This window comes from Neolamprologus multifasciatus, chromosome 13, assembly GCF_963576455.1.
Source record: "Neolamprologus multifasciatus chromosome 13, fNeoMul1.2, whole genome shotgun sequence".
Classification (NCBI taxonomy): domain Eukaryota; kingdom Metazoa; phylum Chordata; class Actinopteri; order Cichliformes; family Cichlidae; genus Neolamprologus; species Neolamprologus multifasciatus.
The window spans coordinates 4,848,359-4,862,864 of record NC_140451.1 but is presented as its reverse complement, the minus strand read 5'-3'; the positions used below and the strand labels follow the sequence as shown (position 1 = coordinate 4,862,864).

General features: G+C 39.3%; 1 protein-coding gene across 3 annotated transcripts in view; it reads left to right on the top strand.

The window, feature by feature from the left end:
• The window catches only part of LOC146504894 (B-cadherin-like), a 74,422-nt gene that overhangs the window by 39,501 nt on the left and 20,415 nt on the right, over positions 1-14,506 (top strand). For 2 of the 3 annotated variants that reach the window (XM_085182339.1, XM_085182340.1), the window contains exons 2-5: positions 10,461-10,575; positions 12,609-12,697; positions 12,845-13,066; positions 14,344-14,484. In XM_085182339.1, the coding sequence (XP_085038465.1) occupies positions 10,461-10,575; positions 12,609-12,697; positions 12,845-13,066; positions 14,344-14,484 (567 nt within the window). Of the gene's footprint in view, positions 1-7,617; positions 7,964-10,460; positions 10,576-12,608; positions 12,698-12,844; positions 13,067-14,343; positions 14,485-14,506 lie in introns of those variants that run through there. The other variant, XM_085182341.1, reaches the window with a different exon arrangement.

Below are 14,506 nucleotides of genomic sequence, written 5' to 3'. Positions count from 1 at the left end.
ACAGCTGCTCTGTGACGGCCTCAGAGGTTGTCTAAGAGAATATTGGGAGCAACAAGACCATGAAGTCCAAAGAACACACCAGACAGGTCAGGGATAAAGTTATTGAGAAATTTAAAGCAGGCTTAGGCTACAAAAAGATTTCCCAATTCAATTTTCAATTCAATTTATTTATAAAGCGCCAAATCACAACAAAAGTCGCCTCAAGGCGCTTCATAGATACAGAAAAAACCCAACAATCATATGACCCCCTATGAGCAAGCACTTTGGCGACAGTGGGAAGGAAAAACTCCCTTTTAAGCACTATGCTGCTGAAAAATGAAAAATAGATATTTGCAAAATTCTGCCTAAATATGTATTTTACCTGGTTAATGTGTGTGGTGGGGCGTGGTCTGCAGCGCCGCTGCAGTGGAGGCGGACGCACCTGAGCGGCACCCGCAATCACGCCTCGCCGTCTTAACGTCTGTGCCATCTATGCTGTTGTGTTGGTATGTGTCGGGCTGTGAGCTTTAACACCGGCTGTATGCGTACAGCAACCATGTGTGAAAAGTGGTCAATAAAGAGATGCTGAAAAGCATGTTGATGGAAACATCGTCGGGTCTGCCGTGGTATGTTTACAATGGGCCTTCTGCTCCTGAACCTCTGCGCACAGCATCTGCAAATCGGGGCTTTCATCTTTACGCAGGACTGTAAGCTGTCATCTGTGAGGCGTGAGCGGTGTTTGTTTTTAACATAGTTCACGGTGGAGAATGGCTGCTGACATAATGTGGATCCGAAGATCCATAATTGGCTTACCTGGGGTTGAAAGTCTCGCACGGCGTTTCGACGGGTATATCGGCTTCCGCAAGTGTGACGCTTATTTTGAGCCATCAAAAACTAATAGAATAGAATTTTATATTTATATTTCAATATCACAATAATCTTCCAATTTAGAACTACAAGTTTAAAAAGAACTAACATAAATAACATACACTTCAGCTAATTACTTAAAAAAATAATTTATTTTCCCAAACCACGCGGAGCCGCACTAAAAGGACTAAAGAGCCGCATGCGGCTCCGGAGCTGCAGGTTGCCGACCCCTGACCTAAACTCACAGGCTGAACAAGGAGAGCGCTGATCAGAAATGCAGCCAAGAGTCCCATGGTGACTCTGGATGAGCTGCAGCTCAGGTGGAGGAATCTGTCCATAGGGCAACTATTAGTCGTGCTCTGCACAAAGTTGGCCTTTATGGTAGAGTGGCAAGAAGAAAGCCATTGTTAACAGAAAACCATAAGAAGTCCTGTTTGTAGTTTGCCACAAGCCATGTGGGGGACACAGCAAACACGTGGAAGAAGGTGCTCTGGTCAGATGAGACCAAAATGGAACTTTTTGGCCAAAATGCAAAACGCTACGTGTGGCGGAAAACTAACACTGCACATCATCTGAACACACCATCCCCACTGTCAAATATGATGGTGGCAACATCATGCTCTGGGGGTGCTTCTCTTCAGCAGGGACAGGGAAGCTGGTCAGAGTTGATGGGAAGATGGATGGAGCCAAATACAGGGCGATCTTGGAAGAAAACCTCTTGGAGTCTGCAAAAGACTTGAGACTGGGGCGGAGGTTCACCTTCCAGCAGGACAACGACCCTAAACATAAAGCCAGGGCAACAATGGAATGGTTTAAAACAAAACATATCCATGTGTTAGAATGGCTCACATTACGCACACCCCCTTTTCAGTCCAGATCTAAATCCAATCGAGAATCTGTGGCAAGATCTGAAAACTGCTGTTCACAAACGCTGTCCATCTAATCTGACTGAGCTGGAGCTGTTTTGCAAAGAAGAATGGGCAAAGATTTCAGTCTCTAGATGTGCAAAGCTGGTAGAGACAGACCCTAAAAGACTGGCAGCTGTAATTGCAGCAAAAGGTGGTTCTACAAAGTATTGACTCAGGGGGCTGAATAATTACGCACACCACACTTTTCAGTTATTTATTTGTAAAAAATGTTTGGAATCATGTACGAGTTTCGTTCCACTTCTCACGTGTACAACACTTTGTATGGGTCTTTCACATGGAAGTCCAATATAATTGATTCATGTTTGTGGCTGTACTTTTGCAACCCACTGTATATATATATATATATATATATATATATATATATATGTATATGTATATATATATATATATATATATATATATATATATATATATATATATATATATATATGGTTTCTGTTGCAGACAGAGACTGTTAGTCTACCTCAGTTTGATTTGCAGAAGGTTTCACAATATAAAAAAACATAATGTCACATGTGTAAACCCAATATTTGATTTAAAACTACGATGACCTACATGTAACAGTTCCCACTGAGCACTCCTTATTTTTACATCTAACCTCTCCTGTTCTCCTTCTTATCTTTCTCCATCTCTGAGGGAATTTGAGGCAACTTCATACATTATACATACGTTTACCAGAAACTCTCCCAAACATATATATATACTTACCACCTCTTGCCAGTGGGTCAATTAACGATCTTTTTTGGCTCCAAGTGTTCCCAACAAACACTACAAGATTGTCCCAGGTGACTACAGTTACACAAATGTAATATGCAAACTCACTACTCCATCATTTCAGATGATTCTCAAAGTTTCCGAGACAAGACATGGGCAGACTACGCTAACAGGATGTGATGTTACAACACTAATCAAATATTAATGTGTAAAAATTTTCAAGACATATTTCTTTGTTATGGAAAAAAAAGAAGTTTTTATTTGACCTACCGACTGAAAATACACAACGTAGGACTGGGCAATATGACCCAAAATTCATATCTCAATATTCTTTAGCTGGATGGCGATATACAATATATATCAATATATATCTCGATATTTTTTTAAAGTCAGACTTCGCAGCTGCTTTGTTCCCAAGTTCTACTGCGAGACTAATAGCCTGGAGTTTGAAATCCTTTGTAACCATGTCTATTACAGGTGCCATTTGTGGTCCTTATACACACACAATGTAATACTCCGCGAGGCTCCTGACTACAGTAGCCATAATGCTCCAACAATCCATCAAGCGGTGCGACTTCGCAGCTTACCAAAGTCGTACTAAAACATTTTTTGACAGATTGCTGTCAGAGTGCCGCCGTGTACCACATAAAATCGGTTCGAGGTCAGCACACACAACCAGAATTCATACATAAGGCACATTGTCGAGTTTTGAGAAAATGAAAGGATTTTAGGCCATGCAGCCCGTCAACGCGTTAGCCTGGTTAGGTTGTTGCCGTTGATGCCGTCCAGCCCCACGCATGGGGGGCGATCCGCGGCAATTTGTTAATGCACTTATGGCGTTAAAGTCGTTTTAACCAGATTACCGCTACCATCACTAAAACAGTCATCTCAAAATGTTTTCTTTTTACTGACCATAGACTATATTGATATATAAACGATATTGTCACATCTCATATCTCATATAAAAATACATTATATATATAATATAATATAATATATAGGGATGCACCGATACTGATACTGGTATCGGGTATCGGGACCGATACTGTAAAATGTGGTATCGGTTAACTCGTAAAAGCTAACCGATACCACGAACCGATACTAACTTATTTCATTAAACAGAGGGTGGATTGTCATTTTTGTTGTAGTTTTTAGATTGGCCACTAGGGGGACATCCCGTGCTAAACAGGCACAGGGTTAGACGAGTGAGACTGGCGGCTCCAGATAAAAAAAAGGGAAACTGGAGGCTGCTGTAGCTAGGCTAAACAAAATGTCAGCAGTGTGGACCGGAACAGCCAACTTTAACTCGGGTTTTGGAAAAGCGATAAAAAATGTCAAGAGAAAATCCACAGGCAGTTAAAATAACAGAGGCTCTGACTCTTTTATTGCTCTGGATGACCAGCCAATGCCGGTCGTGGAAAACATAGGATTGCACCGTCTTCTCAGCATACTCGAGCTGCGATATGAAATTCCCAGCCGCCCACACATCAGGGAGATAATGGTGCCAAAACTTTCTGAAGAGGTAAAGACAAGCAGTGTGTGCGATGTCAGTCCTTGGTTTAACGGCATAGTGGACTGATGATCCACGGGCAGATGAGGAGTTCGTTCGTCAATGCCAAATACTTTCGTTATTTTGTTTGTTTGTTTATAATATGGACACTCTGCAATAATTTAAAAGTTTATTTTATTCTCAAACCTAATTTGTATTTATTTTATTCCAAACAGAAGTGTTTATTTATTATTCTGAAAGCTCAAGACAGTGCCAATAGTTCAGTGATATTTTGTTAAATTACAATGTGGAGACTCTGCAATAAGTCTCAGAACAGAAGTGCTTATTTTTCACTTGAAATTTTTTTGTGGTCATTTTTATTAAGATATTATTTATTATTGGCAGAGAATAAAATAAAACCTGTCTTCCAATTCATTGCATTTGTGTGTGTGTGTGGTAGAAGTATCGGTTTTTGTACTCGGTATCGGCAAGTACTCAGATCCAAGTATCGGTATCGTATCGGTTTGAAAAAATTGGTATCGTTGCATCCCTAATAATATATATTTAAAAACTCGATATATCGCCCATTTCTAACACAACGGCATTTCATTTAGTTTCCTTTTTTTAAGTAAGACACAAGAACAGAAAACATTACAAATGTATTGTGCATAAAATAGGAATTAAAATGTGGGGATAGAGCCAGGTGCAGATGTGTCACAAGTTAATCTGATTGCAGGCTATGGCACTTGGCCAAATTTGGTGCTAGTGGAGTTTAAAATGATACTGATGTTAGTCTTCTAACTAAAACCAGTCTCTTCTGCACAATTTGTGCTCTGAGCTTTTTGGGAGTTGAGCTGTTGTTTCTTATTCCAGGCTATGTACAATAACTGAAGCATATTTTGTAAAATGTCTAAAAATTATGTGATCCCTCAGAACCTGAAGGCAGCAGACTGCAGTGGAGAACAGGACAACGAGTGCCTCAGTGAGTGAGGCCCCTGTTTCAAGAAACTGGCCAACTTGAGGAGGAGATGATTATATGCTGTAATCACACCACATGGCATGGCTGCATATTTAATATGTGAAAGCAACTTTCAGCTACATGTTAGTGGCTTTGTTTTGGTTTTTGTCTGCACTGTGCTGTAACTGCAATCTCATTAGCAGTTACCAGGTAATACTCAGAAGCTTGGTTTTGAAATCCCTGTTTTGAATGCATTAAGATCTCTTTTACATCCCTTTGACCTGAAGGGTAAAGACAACAATGTTTTGTTAGTTTTCTGCTAGTTTTGTGAATGAGTGGTGGAGCCACAGTTCCCACATTTGAATCTGTTCTAGGTTACTCGGCCACACTTGAAACACCCTGAGGCTCGTCAGTCGCATTGAAAATGTTTTTTTTTGTATTAGCAAAGATGTTTTGCTTTGTTCTATAACATTTGTACTACTGTTGGTACTACTACTAAAATGATCAGTATAAATTCAAGGCAGCTTCCTGTGCCACATCACCCTTTACTCAACGAGTTACGAATACATGTTTTTTTTTATTGTTTCCTAGGGATCTGTTCGATAGATGTCTTTATTACAATGCCTTGCAAAAAGGAAATCTTCTAGATACTTTATTTTAAATGCTTTGTTTGTTGTTTCAGCTTCTTTGTAAAATTGTCTTCATACAACAGAGGATTTGTGTGGTCTCTAATTTTAGTTCATCACTAAGTGCATTAGACTTGCAGAAGTCACAGTGCAACAAACAGCAGTGACAAAAAGTTCTATGTGAGAGAAAACCTTTAACCTCGGTGTCTCTTCACTGCAGGTGATTGCAGAGAAAGCAGACTGACCCACACAAAAGCTCCTTTCATTCTTTGCTGATCTGATGTCAATTCACCTTCAGATTATTTTAGACACGACTTTGTTGTTTACAGTTCAATTCATCCATCTGCTTGAGCCTATCCCAGCTGTTTTAGGGCGCATGGAAAGGTGGGAAGGTCTGCATTAAATTATTATTTTATTGTCCACACTTAAAAACAACAACAACAACAAAAAGGCCTCTCTCACCCAGGAAACACGCAGAGAGAGAGCGTCACCCTGTAACCATGGCAACCGTAACGCTGCCGCCTGGAACAACAGAACGTAGCTGTCAAACAAAACCCAAACAGGCCTGACCCGCAACAATATAAAACAGGAAAGTACCGCCGTGTAATCCATTTATTTCAACAAAGTAACTGTATTCTAAATACCACCTTTTTAAACGGTAACTGTAACGGAATACAGTTACTCATATTTTGTATTTTAAATACGTAACGGCGGTACATGTATTCCGTTACTCCCCAACACTGTGTATAGTGTTATATCATATTCTATAAGGATGTTATGTGTTTGTTTACTTTCTGCCCAGTTTGACCCATTTAGCAGAAGTCAGCCTGTTTAACGCTCTGATATCTATTCTGTATGACTTAAAGCAGTTATGACATGGTGTGATTTTCTCACCCAATAAAAGAATATTTAATATATCAGTCTATTCTTCATTCTATCAGAAACAGTTTTCACAGCTCGTACATTTTGTTTTTACACATATATGTAAGCATTGAGCCAAATTTAGTAATGCTAACATATCAAAAGAACAATATTTGTCTCTTATATATAATACATCTATATATACACTGTCAAAGATACTTGTCTTTGAGTAAAGATTTAAGGTGATAGGATATTTAAATAAATGCAACTTGAATCTTTGACTCAGAGTTCAAGCTCACTGCTGTAATATATCCTGTAATATATATTTATATATCATAATAATCTGACAATACATATAATATTGTCCATATTATATTTACATTACCACAGTGAGATGATTTTAGTCTCATGACCAACATTAGCTAATTGTTATTTACTAACTAATCTTGAAATGACTGTTCAGTACAGAAATGAAGCCCAACAATCGTGTTTTACAGTCCTGTGGTCTCAGCCTCAGATACTCAACTAATCAAAGTGATGTCATGACAAAAACGAATGACCAACAAAACATTTTTCTCCTTCATGTCACACAATGCTATATGAAACATTTCTCGCGGTTAGTATCATGGTTGCTAGGCAACCTGAACAGCGCGACGAAGGCTAGATCGTCCCATTTCACAAGCCTCGCACTTCCGCACTTCTCGTACTACCTTACATAAGATAAGATAAGATAAAACTTTATTAATCCCTCGGGTGGGTTCCTCTGGGAAATTTGGTTACGAGTAGAGCGCGTACTTCAAGCGTGCAGACCCTGAATTGGGACACAGCCGGAGTTTGCATGTGCTTTGGAATTTTTAAGTGTTTTGGAGTTGTGCTTATGTGCTTTGTCTCTAGGGGGCACGGTATGTGACTGATGCAAGCCAGGTCCTTTTATTTAGCAAAACTGTGATTAATAGTTAAATATTATTGTTGAGGGGTATAGACAGGACTCCACACGCACACGCACATTTTAAAAAAAGAAATTGCCTCACTTTGGGCACCCAACAGGAAAGGGGCGGGTGCTCAAGCTCCTCCCGCCACACCCCGCTCTGCACGTGCCTGATTTTAAGTATAAAATGGAATCCTATTGTCGCATAAGGAACAGAAGCGCACCAAAACTTGTGGTCACGTGTCCTGTGTGCTTTGAACTGCGTTTCCAAACATCTGCGCTCGACACATTGTCGAAATGTCAGTATCTGCAGAATGTGGCTTGCTGAGCTACTGCTGTCAGCTCCTACTATCTGCTGTGTATCTGAAGTACTCAGGAACAGAAACAGAAACTACCATGTTATGTCTCTTCACGCATGACGGAACCAGGGTGTTGCGCACCTGTAACCTGACATCATCTGCTGAAAGTACTTAAACTTCCATCCAGCTCACACCCATTTACTGAAGCTACACTTACGGTGCGACAGGAAGAACAGGAATATTAAAGAGGGGATTTGGAGAAATGGGGACCGCTTGGTTTGCGGTTTTTGGCGCTTTAGTCATCGTTTTTCAGGTGAGACGTCTTTTGTTATAATTAATTTCTGTCATTTTCCATTCTTTTTAAAGTTACTTAAAATAAATATGGTTAATGTTACATTACCTGCTGCAATTAAATAAAATTAGATTCATTTTCATGTGGAAAGCACCAAGTCAACCAAACAACAGTCGCCTTAAGGTGTTTTATATTGTGAGGGTAAGGTTCTACAATAGCAGAAAAGAGAGAAAGAAAGAGAGAGAGAGAAATCCCCAGCAATCTAAGAACCACCTAGGAGCAAGGACTTGGCGACAGTGGCAAGGAAAAGCTCCCTTTTAACAGGAAGAAACTTCCAGGAGATCCAGACTCACGGAGGGGCAGACACATTTGTTGTGTTTATGCATCAAGTAACCTTTTATTGTAAGAAGAACAGTTTTATTAGTCATAGCACTTGCTGATACTCTTTGAATGGGCAGAAAAAACTTGGGCAGGATTTAAAAACTAATTAATCTGTTTCACAGTAGTGATGGGTCATTTGCGAACGAAATGGCTCTTAGAGCCGGGTCTTTGACGTGAACGACGCCAGCCGGCTCCTTATCACGATCCATCACATGTTTTGTTTTTTTCTTTCTCTTAGCCTCTCTCTCGCACTTTTTTTCTGCTTCACTCTGCACCAGTGTTGCCAACTCCTTAGTAAGGAAATTCGCTATTGGCTGTCCTAAAAGTCGCTAGAAGTCGCCAGATGACATCATCACCTAATTTGCATAATTTTTTAATGCTAATGTAATTGTAACCTAAGTTGTTGGAGAGAGAAATAACATCGTGGAAGACACATAAAGTGAGTAAAAAACGTCCTAAATGCAGTTAGAATTTATTTAGAACTACAAATTAAATTTCTTTTAGCAATTATTGTTTTGTAATGTCACAATTCCAACCCTGCTCCTTTATCCGGGCGTGGACCGGCAAAAGTGACCCGAAATTGGCACTCTGGTGGAGTTACTTTGTGTGTGAGAGTGTGTGTTTATAAGTAGTTTTAAACTTGATCCACAAAACAGCATAACAGTAAAGGAAGAACTGACTGCGTCAGTGCTGGAGCAGAGGCTTCGCTCATGCGCGATTCATTTGCCGTTTGGACGCACAGGTGTGAACATCTCCTGCCCTGATAGCAGCTGGGGGAAGACTATCCTCCGCCCCGCGCTTTGGCACGGGTGAGGCGCCCACGGCAGCACCGCCGCTTGTTGGGAGTAAGAGCTATACGAGTTTTCACGTCAAAAAGTCGTCATAAATAAGTCTCCAATAAGACCAGAAAAAGTCGCCAGATTTGTCACTAGTCGCCTTTTGGAAAAAAAAGTCGCTAAGGGGGTCTGAAAACTCGCTAAATATAGCGACAAAGTCGCTAAGTTGGCAACACTGCTCCGCACACGAGCCTTGTGCTTTATGCTGAGCAGAGGGGGGAGGGGCGGTAGTTACACTCAGTAGCACAGGAACAGAGCCGGAGGGAGAGAGAGAGAGAGAAAGAGAGCCAGGGACAACAATGTCACTTTAGAAAGGTAAAGTAATCATCCACAACTATTTTCAGTTGTGGATGATAAAGGATTCAGAAAGTTTATTCATGCAGGTCCATATGACAGAGAATATGCATCTTCTTTTTGTTTTGATATTTTAATTTATATTTAATTGTGTTGTGGTTTGCAGTGTTTTGTGTTGTTTCACTTTAAATTTGTAAAAGGAAAAAGCTGAAAATTTAAATAGTTAAAAGTTGAAATGTGAATAGCTGATTTTTGTGTTATATGATTTATTTATTCCATTTTATGTGGAGTGAATAAATAAAAGTATATTTACGGTGGCCCCTACAGACAAAGCACATACAAAATTCAAATCACGTACAAACCCAGAAGCACATACAAACTCCAAAACACGTAAAAACTCCAAAACACGTAAAAACACGTACAAACTCCGAAGCACGTAAAAACTCAGAAGCACATAAAAACTGTTTTGTCTCTAGGGGCCTCCGCATATATCTATATATAAACATATATAAATAAAACCACTTTTTTTTACGTTAGTAATTCCTTTTGTGCATAATTTTATATTATTGTTAATAATAAATTAATTAAAGCAACAAAACAACCCGAAGAGCCGGTTCGGAGCCGAAAGAGCCGGCTCTTTTTAGTGAGCCGAACCGAAAGAGCCGGATCTCTAAAAAGAGCCGGAAATCCCATCACTATTTCACAGGCATAGCAGGCTTTTTCCCCCATATCCCTCCACGTTGATTCCCATTATTCCATTGATGACGTTTTGTTTTGTAGTTTTATTGTTTTTTTATTGTTGTTTCCTCTGAAAAATGGCATATACACATGTCTTAAAGTATTCATATTATGCGATGCAACAAAAGTATTTTAATTGTTGTTTAAAATGCCGGTTATAGTTATTGTCATATTGTCTTGTGTTATTCAGTTAATCTTATTTTCTCTTGCTTAGGATTAGTCACTTTATTATTACAGGTCCAACCAAAATACTCTTTCTCCTCTTCTAGGTCTCATCACTAGAAATAGCTGAGAGGTCGACATGTGTACCTGGATTTGAGTCAGAGCTGTTGATTTTCAGAGTGTGCAGGGAACACCTGAGGCCGGGCATGAGACTGGGCAGAGGTAAGAACAACCCAGGAATCTAGTGTCTTACTGATAACCTGAATGAAATGGTTGATGTTTCTTAACGTCCAGTAGAATATCATAATAGATATGTGAGGATTTGTTTATACAAACCTGTGGGAGCATTTAGACGTGAGTTACAGCCCTACATGAAAAAACTTTTGTAAAGGATTCCTCATGCCCAGATGGCCTTTAACAGGTTAGCTGCTTACGTTGTTCTCGGTTGAAACCCAAACAACATCATACCATTTGTTCCAGATTAAGTTTAAAGTCAGAATATTCGAGTTCCCAATCAGAATTTTCATCTGGAGCACATCTCCAATTTCCATCTTGGAAATTAGCAGCATCCTCCATTTAATTGTTATCAATCCAAGATGGCAGCAATGAAGGTAACAATACTATAATTTTTAATCTGTTCTGCCACAAACTGTTGTTTGTGATCACTAAATAAAGCATATGTAAGGCACTGACAAGGCTCTGTCCAGACACCCATATTAACCCCCCCAACCCCCCAAAAAACAAACAAAAAAAACAACAACTATGATGCTGTATTGCTTGCAATGTATGAATAGCTCTACCTTGCTTTGAAGTAAAACACGTCTGTTTTTTGGTGCTTTTCCAGCTTAACTAGTTGTGGCATCCAACTGCATCTGAGTTGTAAGGTTTCTGGAATGCAGATTGAGCTCTCACACTGCTCACAAATACTTTTAACCTCAGGTCAGAGCAATGTCCCCAAACCTGTTTAGCAGGCTTTGCTATTCAGATGTTATGAAGCACTGAAATAGAACTTTGTTGGTTTCATAAAACTGAAAGAGGATATAAAACATAAGTGGACTGTAGCCTTTTTCAAATTAACTGTAGTTATGCAGGCTTTAACATGGATATACACTTGTTACCTTGATTTATTTGCCTTTAGTTGCCTTTATATAGTGCCAAGTCACAACAAAAGTCACTAAGGTGAAAACAGAGAGACAGAAAACTATGAATAAGTTTTGGCACTTCAATTCAAGTGGGGATGAAAAACTGCCCTTTAAAAGGAAGTAACATCAAACAGAACCAGGCTCAGAGGAAAGCATCTGCCATGACGGGGTGGGGGGTGAGGAGAGCAACACTGTGAAATTATATTCATATCAAAAGTTTTGTGCGACATACAACATAATGTCAAACAATTTAATTTCACAGATGCAGGTATTCATTGTCATTCACACAATTAAATCCCTTACATGTAAACATTTCGTTACATTTAGACACACAAAGAATAAAGAGGCCAAGCAGTTAGTGAGACAGTGATGTCAGGTGGAGTGAAAGAAACTGTTTTTCTCGTATCTAAAAGAGTTTATCTCGCAGTACTTGTTACAGTAAATGACATACTGATCTTTGCTGGGAAAAATAATGCAGGATTCCTTCGTCAAACCACCTGCTTAACAAGCTGTGAAGAAGAGTTTACTTTTCAGCTCCCCCAATTCACCACTGTTTGTTTTACACAGGAAAAAATCTACATTATAGTATTGTACTATAATCACACCTGTAGGATGTGATTATAGATGAACAGATAAGACCCACATAGTGTTTCAGTTGCACACTTTGACAGCAGCTGTGGCTTTCTATCACAGTGCTACCTGTGCCGTGGAGGGGTGGGTGTAAAGAGAGGCATCAGGTTTACTAGACTTTATTGTTTTATTATAATATATTTTTAGGCTTTAGTAACATAATATTGCAGATTTAGGATAATACAAAAGATAAATCATTTGTATTAAATGTTACTATTTCAAAACATAGAAATATCATAGATATCATTGATCACTTCTAATTTATTACTTCATGATAGTAAATTTAAATGGTTTAGCTGTTATTTGAGATCTGTGGTTTGTCTTATATACTTAATTCTCTGTGGTGGGTAGTCTGTTGGAAAATACTACAAAATACAGCAACACTACCAGCAGGACATATGCAGCAAGGTGATATAGACTTGCCAGTTATTTCATTACATGTTCCACATTTATAATGATTCACTTTTTTCTATCCTTTCTCAGTGGGCTTCACTGACTGCACAAACCGCACAATATTTCTTTTCGGCACTGATGACAATCGCTTTGGTGTAAAGGCAGATGGTGTATTAATGGTGAGTTAACTTGACGGCAAAGTTGGAATTACTGTAAAAATCACAGAAAAGTTTGTAGAATTGTTCTAATGAAATGTAGAAACTCATTTCTAATGAATTGAAGTGTAGTGGATGCACTAATAAAACTTTTGTTTTTTTACTTTCCAGGTAAACAGAGAAGTTGTTCTTTATAATGGACACCAGAACTTCTTCATCCACTCATGGGACTCTCAAGGTCAGAAAATAACAGTTCCAGTCAGGGTAGTTCATTATGAGCATCACCATGGACACCATCATGGTCATCAATGTGGAAAGCACCACAATGGAGACCACATAGAATACAGTCATCAGCATCACAGTACTGAAGTGAAGTCTGCTGACCACACAGAGGTAGACACTGTTTCATACGGGACTGTTTGATGTTTTATAGACACTGTTTAATGGGGCATGAAGGAAAAGTTCAAATCTACTTATATTTTTTTCAAAACTACACATTTACAGACAGGGCAGGACTGATAATCTGCCACACTTGACATTTTCCTGGTAAGCCGATACACTTTTGGGCCAGTGGCCATTTTAAAGGACCACTGCACACTGACAGCATCCCATTCAATCATTCCACCTGACACGGCCTTCGCTGTGCAAGTTTAGTGTGGAAGAATTGGCAAACAGGTGGAGCTGAAAAGCTGAGAGAAAACAATAAAAAGAACATAAGTAGTACCAGCAACTAGTAACTGGGCCTCACAGTCACAGGATGATGCTGCTAGCACCAGCTGTGGAGGAGTGAGGAAAAGGGGTGGAAGATTAGATTAATGTGGTAAGAAAAGTGAAATGAATGGCTACTTTATCCATGAGCCACTGCTAACAGCTAAAGTGTAACTTTTAATGCTAGGGCCAATTTTTTGTCACAATCCATTCCATTCAGATGTGAAGGTTGTTTCTGGAAATCATCCCTTTATTTTGCATGAGAGGCCAGACTTTTACCTTATGTAATTTTTTTTTTGAAGTGTTCTCCCAGCTTCATGAAAGTCTTTCAAAGTGATTTTTCGGACATTGAAAATTATTTAAAAAGTAGCCAAACTGGTCCTTGGTACCTGAGAAGGGAATGTTTTTTCAAGCTTAATTTTAACCTTGCAGCTTAACCTTAAGCTGCAAGTGTTGACTTGATGGATGTACATGGGTGTAAAACTCTTATCAGCTGTTTCTACTGAGTTTTGTGGGGCTGGGATGATGTCTTTGTAAATGTGTGACAGGACTGAACACACTAACACCTCAAGCAAAACCTCAAATTTAAAATTCTGCTCCTCAAATACAAGGTCTTGAATAATCAGTCCCCATCTTATCTTAATGACCTTAAAGTACCGTACCACCCCATTAGAGCATTTCGCTGTCAGACTCTGGGCTTACTTGTGGTTCCTAGAGTATTAAAAGTATAATAGGAGGCAGAGCCTTCAGCTTTCAAGTCCCTCTTCTGAGGAACAGCTTCCAATTTTTCTAATATTTTGTTCAATTTTTAATCTATGAATCAGCTGTCTTAGGTTAAAAATGGTGTAGACTATACACAGTCAGATTCTGAGATATATTATAAGATCTGTGGTCCTCATTGCAATTTCTGAGTCTTCTTCTGTTCATGCTTTTGCTAACAATATGTCTGCATGTTTTCCCAGAATGCCACTGATCCACAAGCGCATGTTCTTCAATTCCCCAAGTCTATTGGAGGACTGAGGAGGAGGAAGAGAGACTGGGTTATTCCTCCTCTCAATGTTCCTGAGAATCAGAGAGGAACCTATCCCCTAAAAGTAGCTCAGGTAAGGGGAACTGAATGACTTT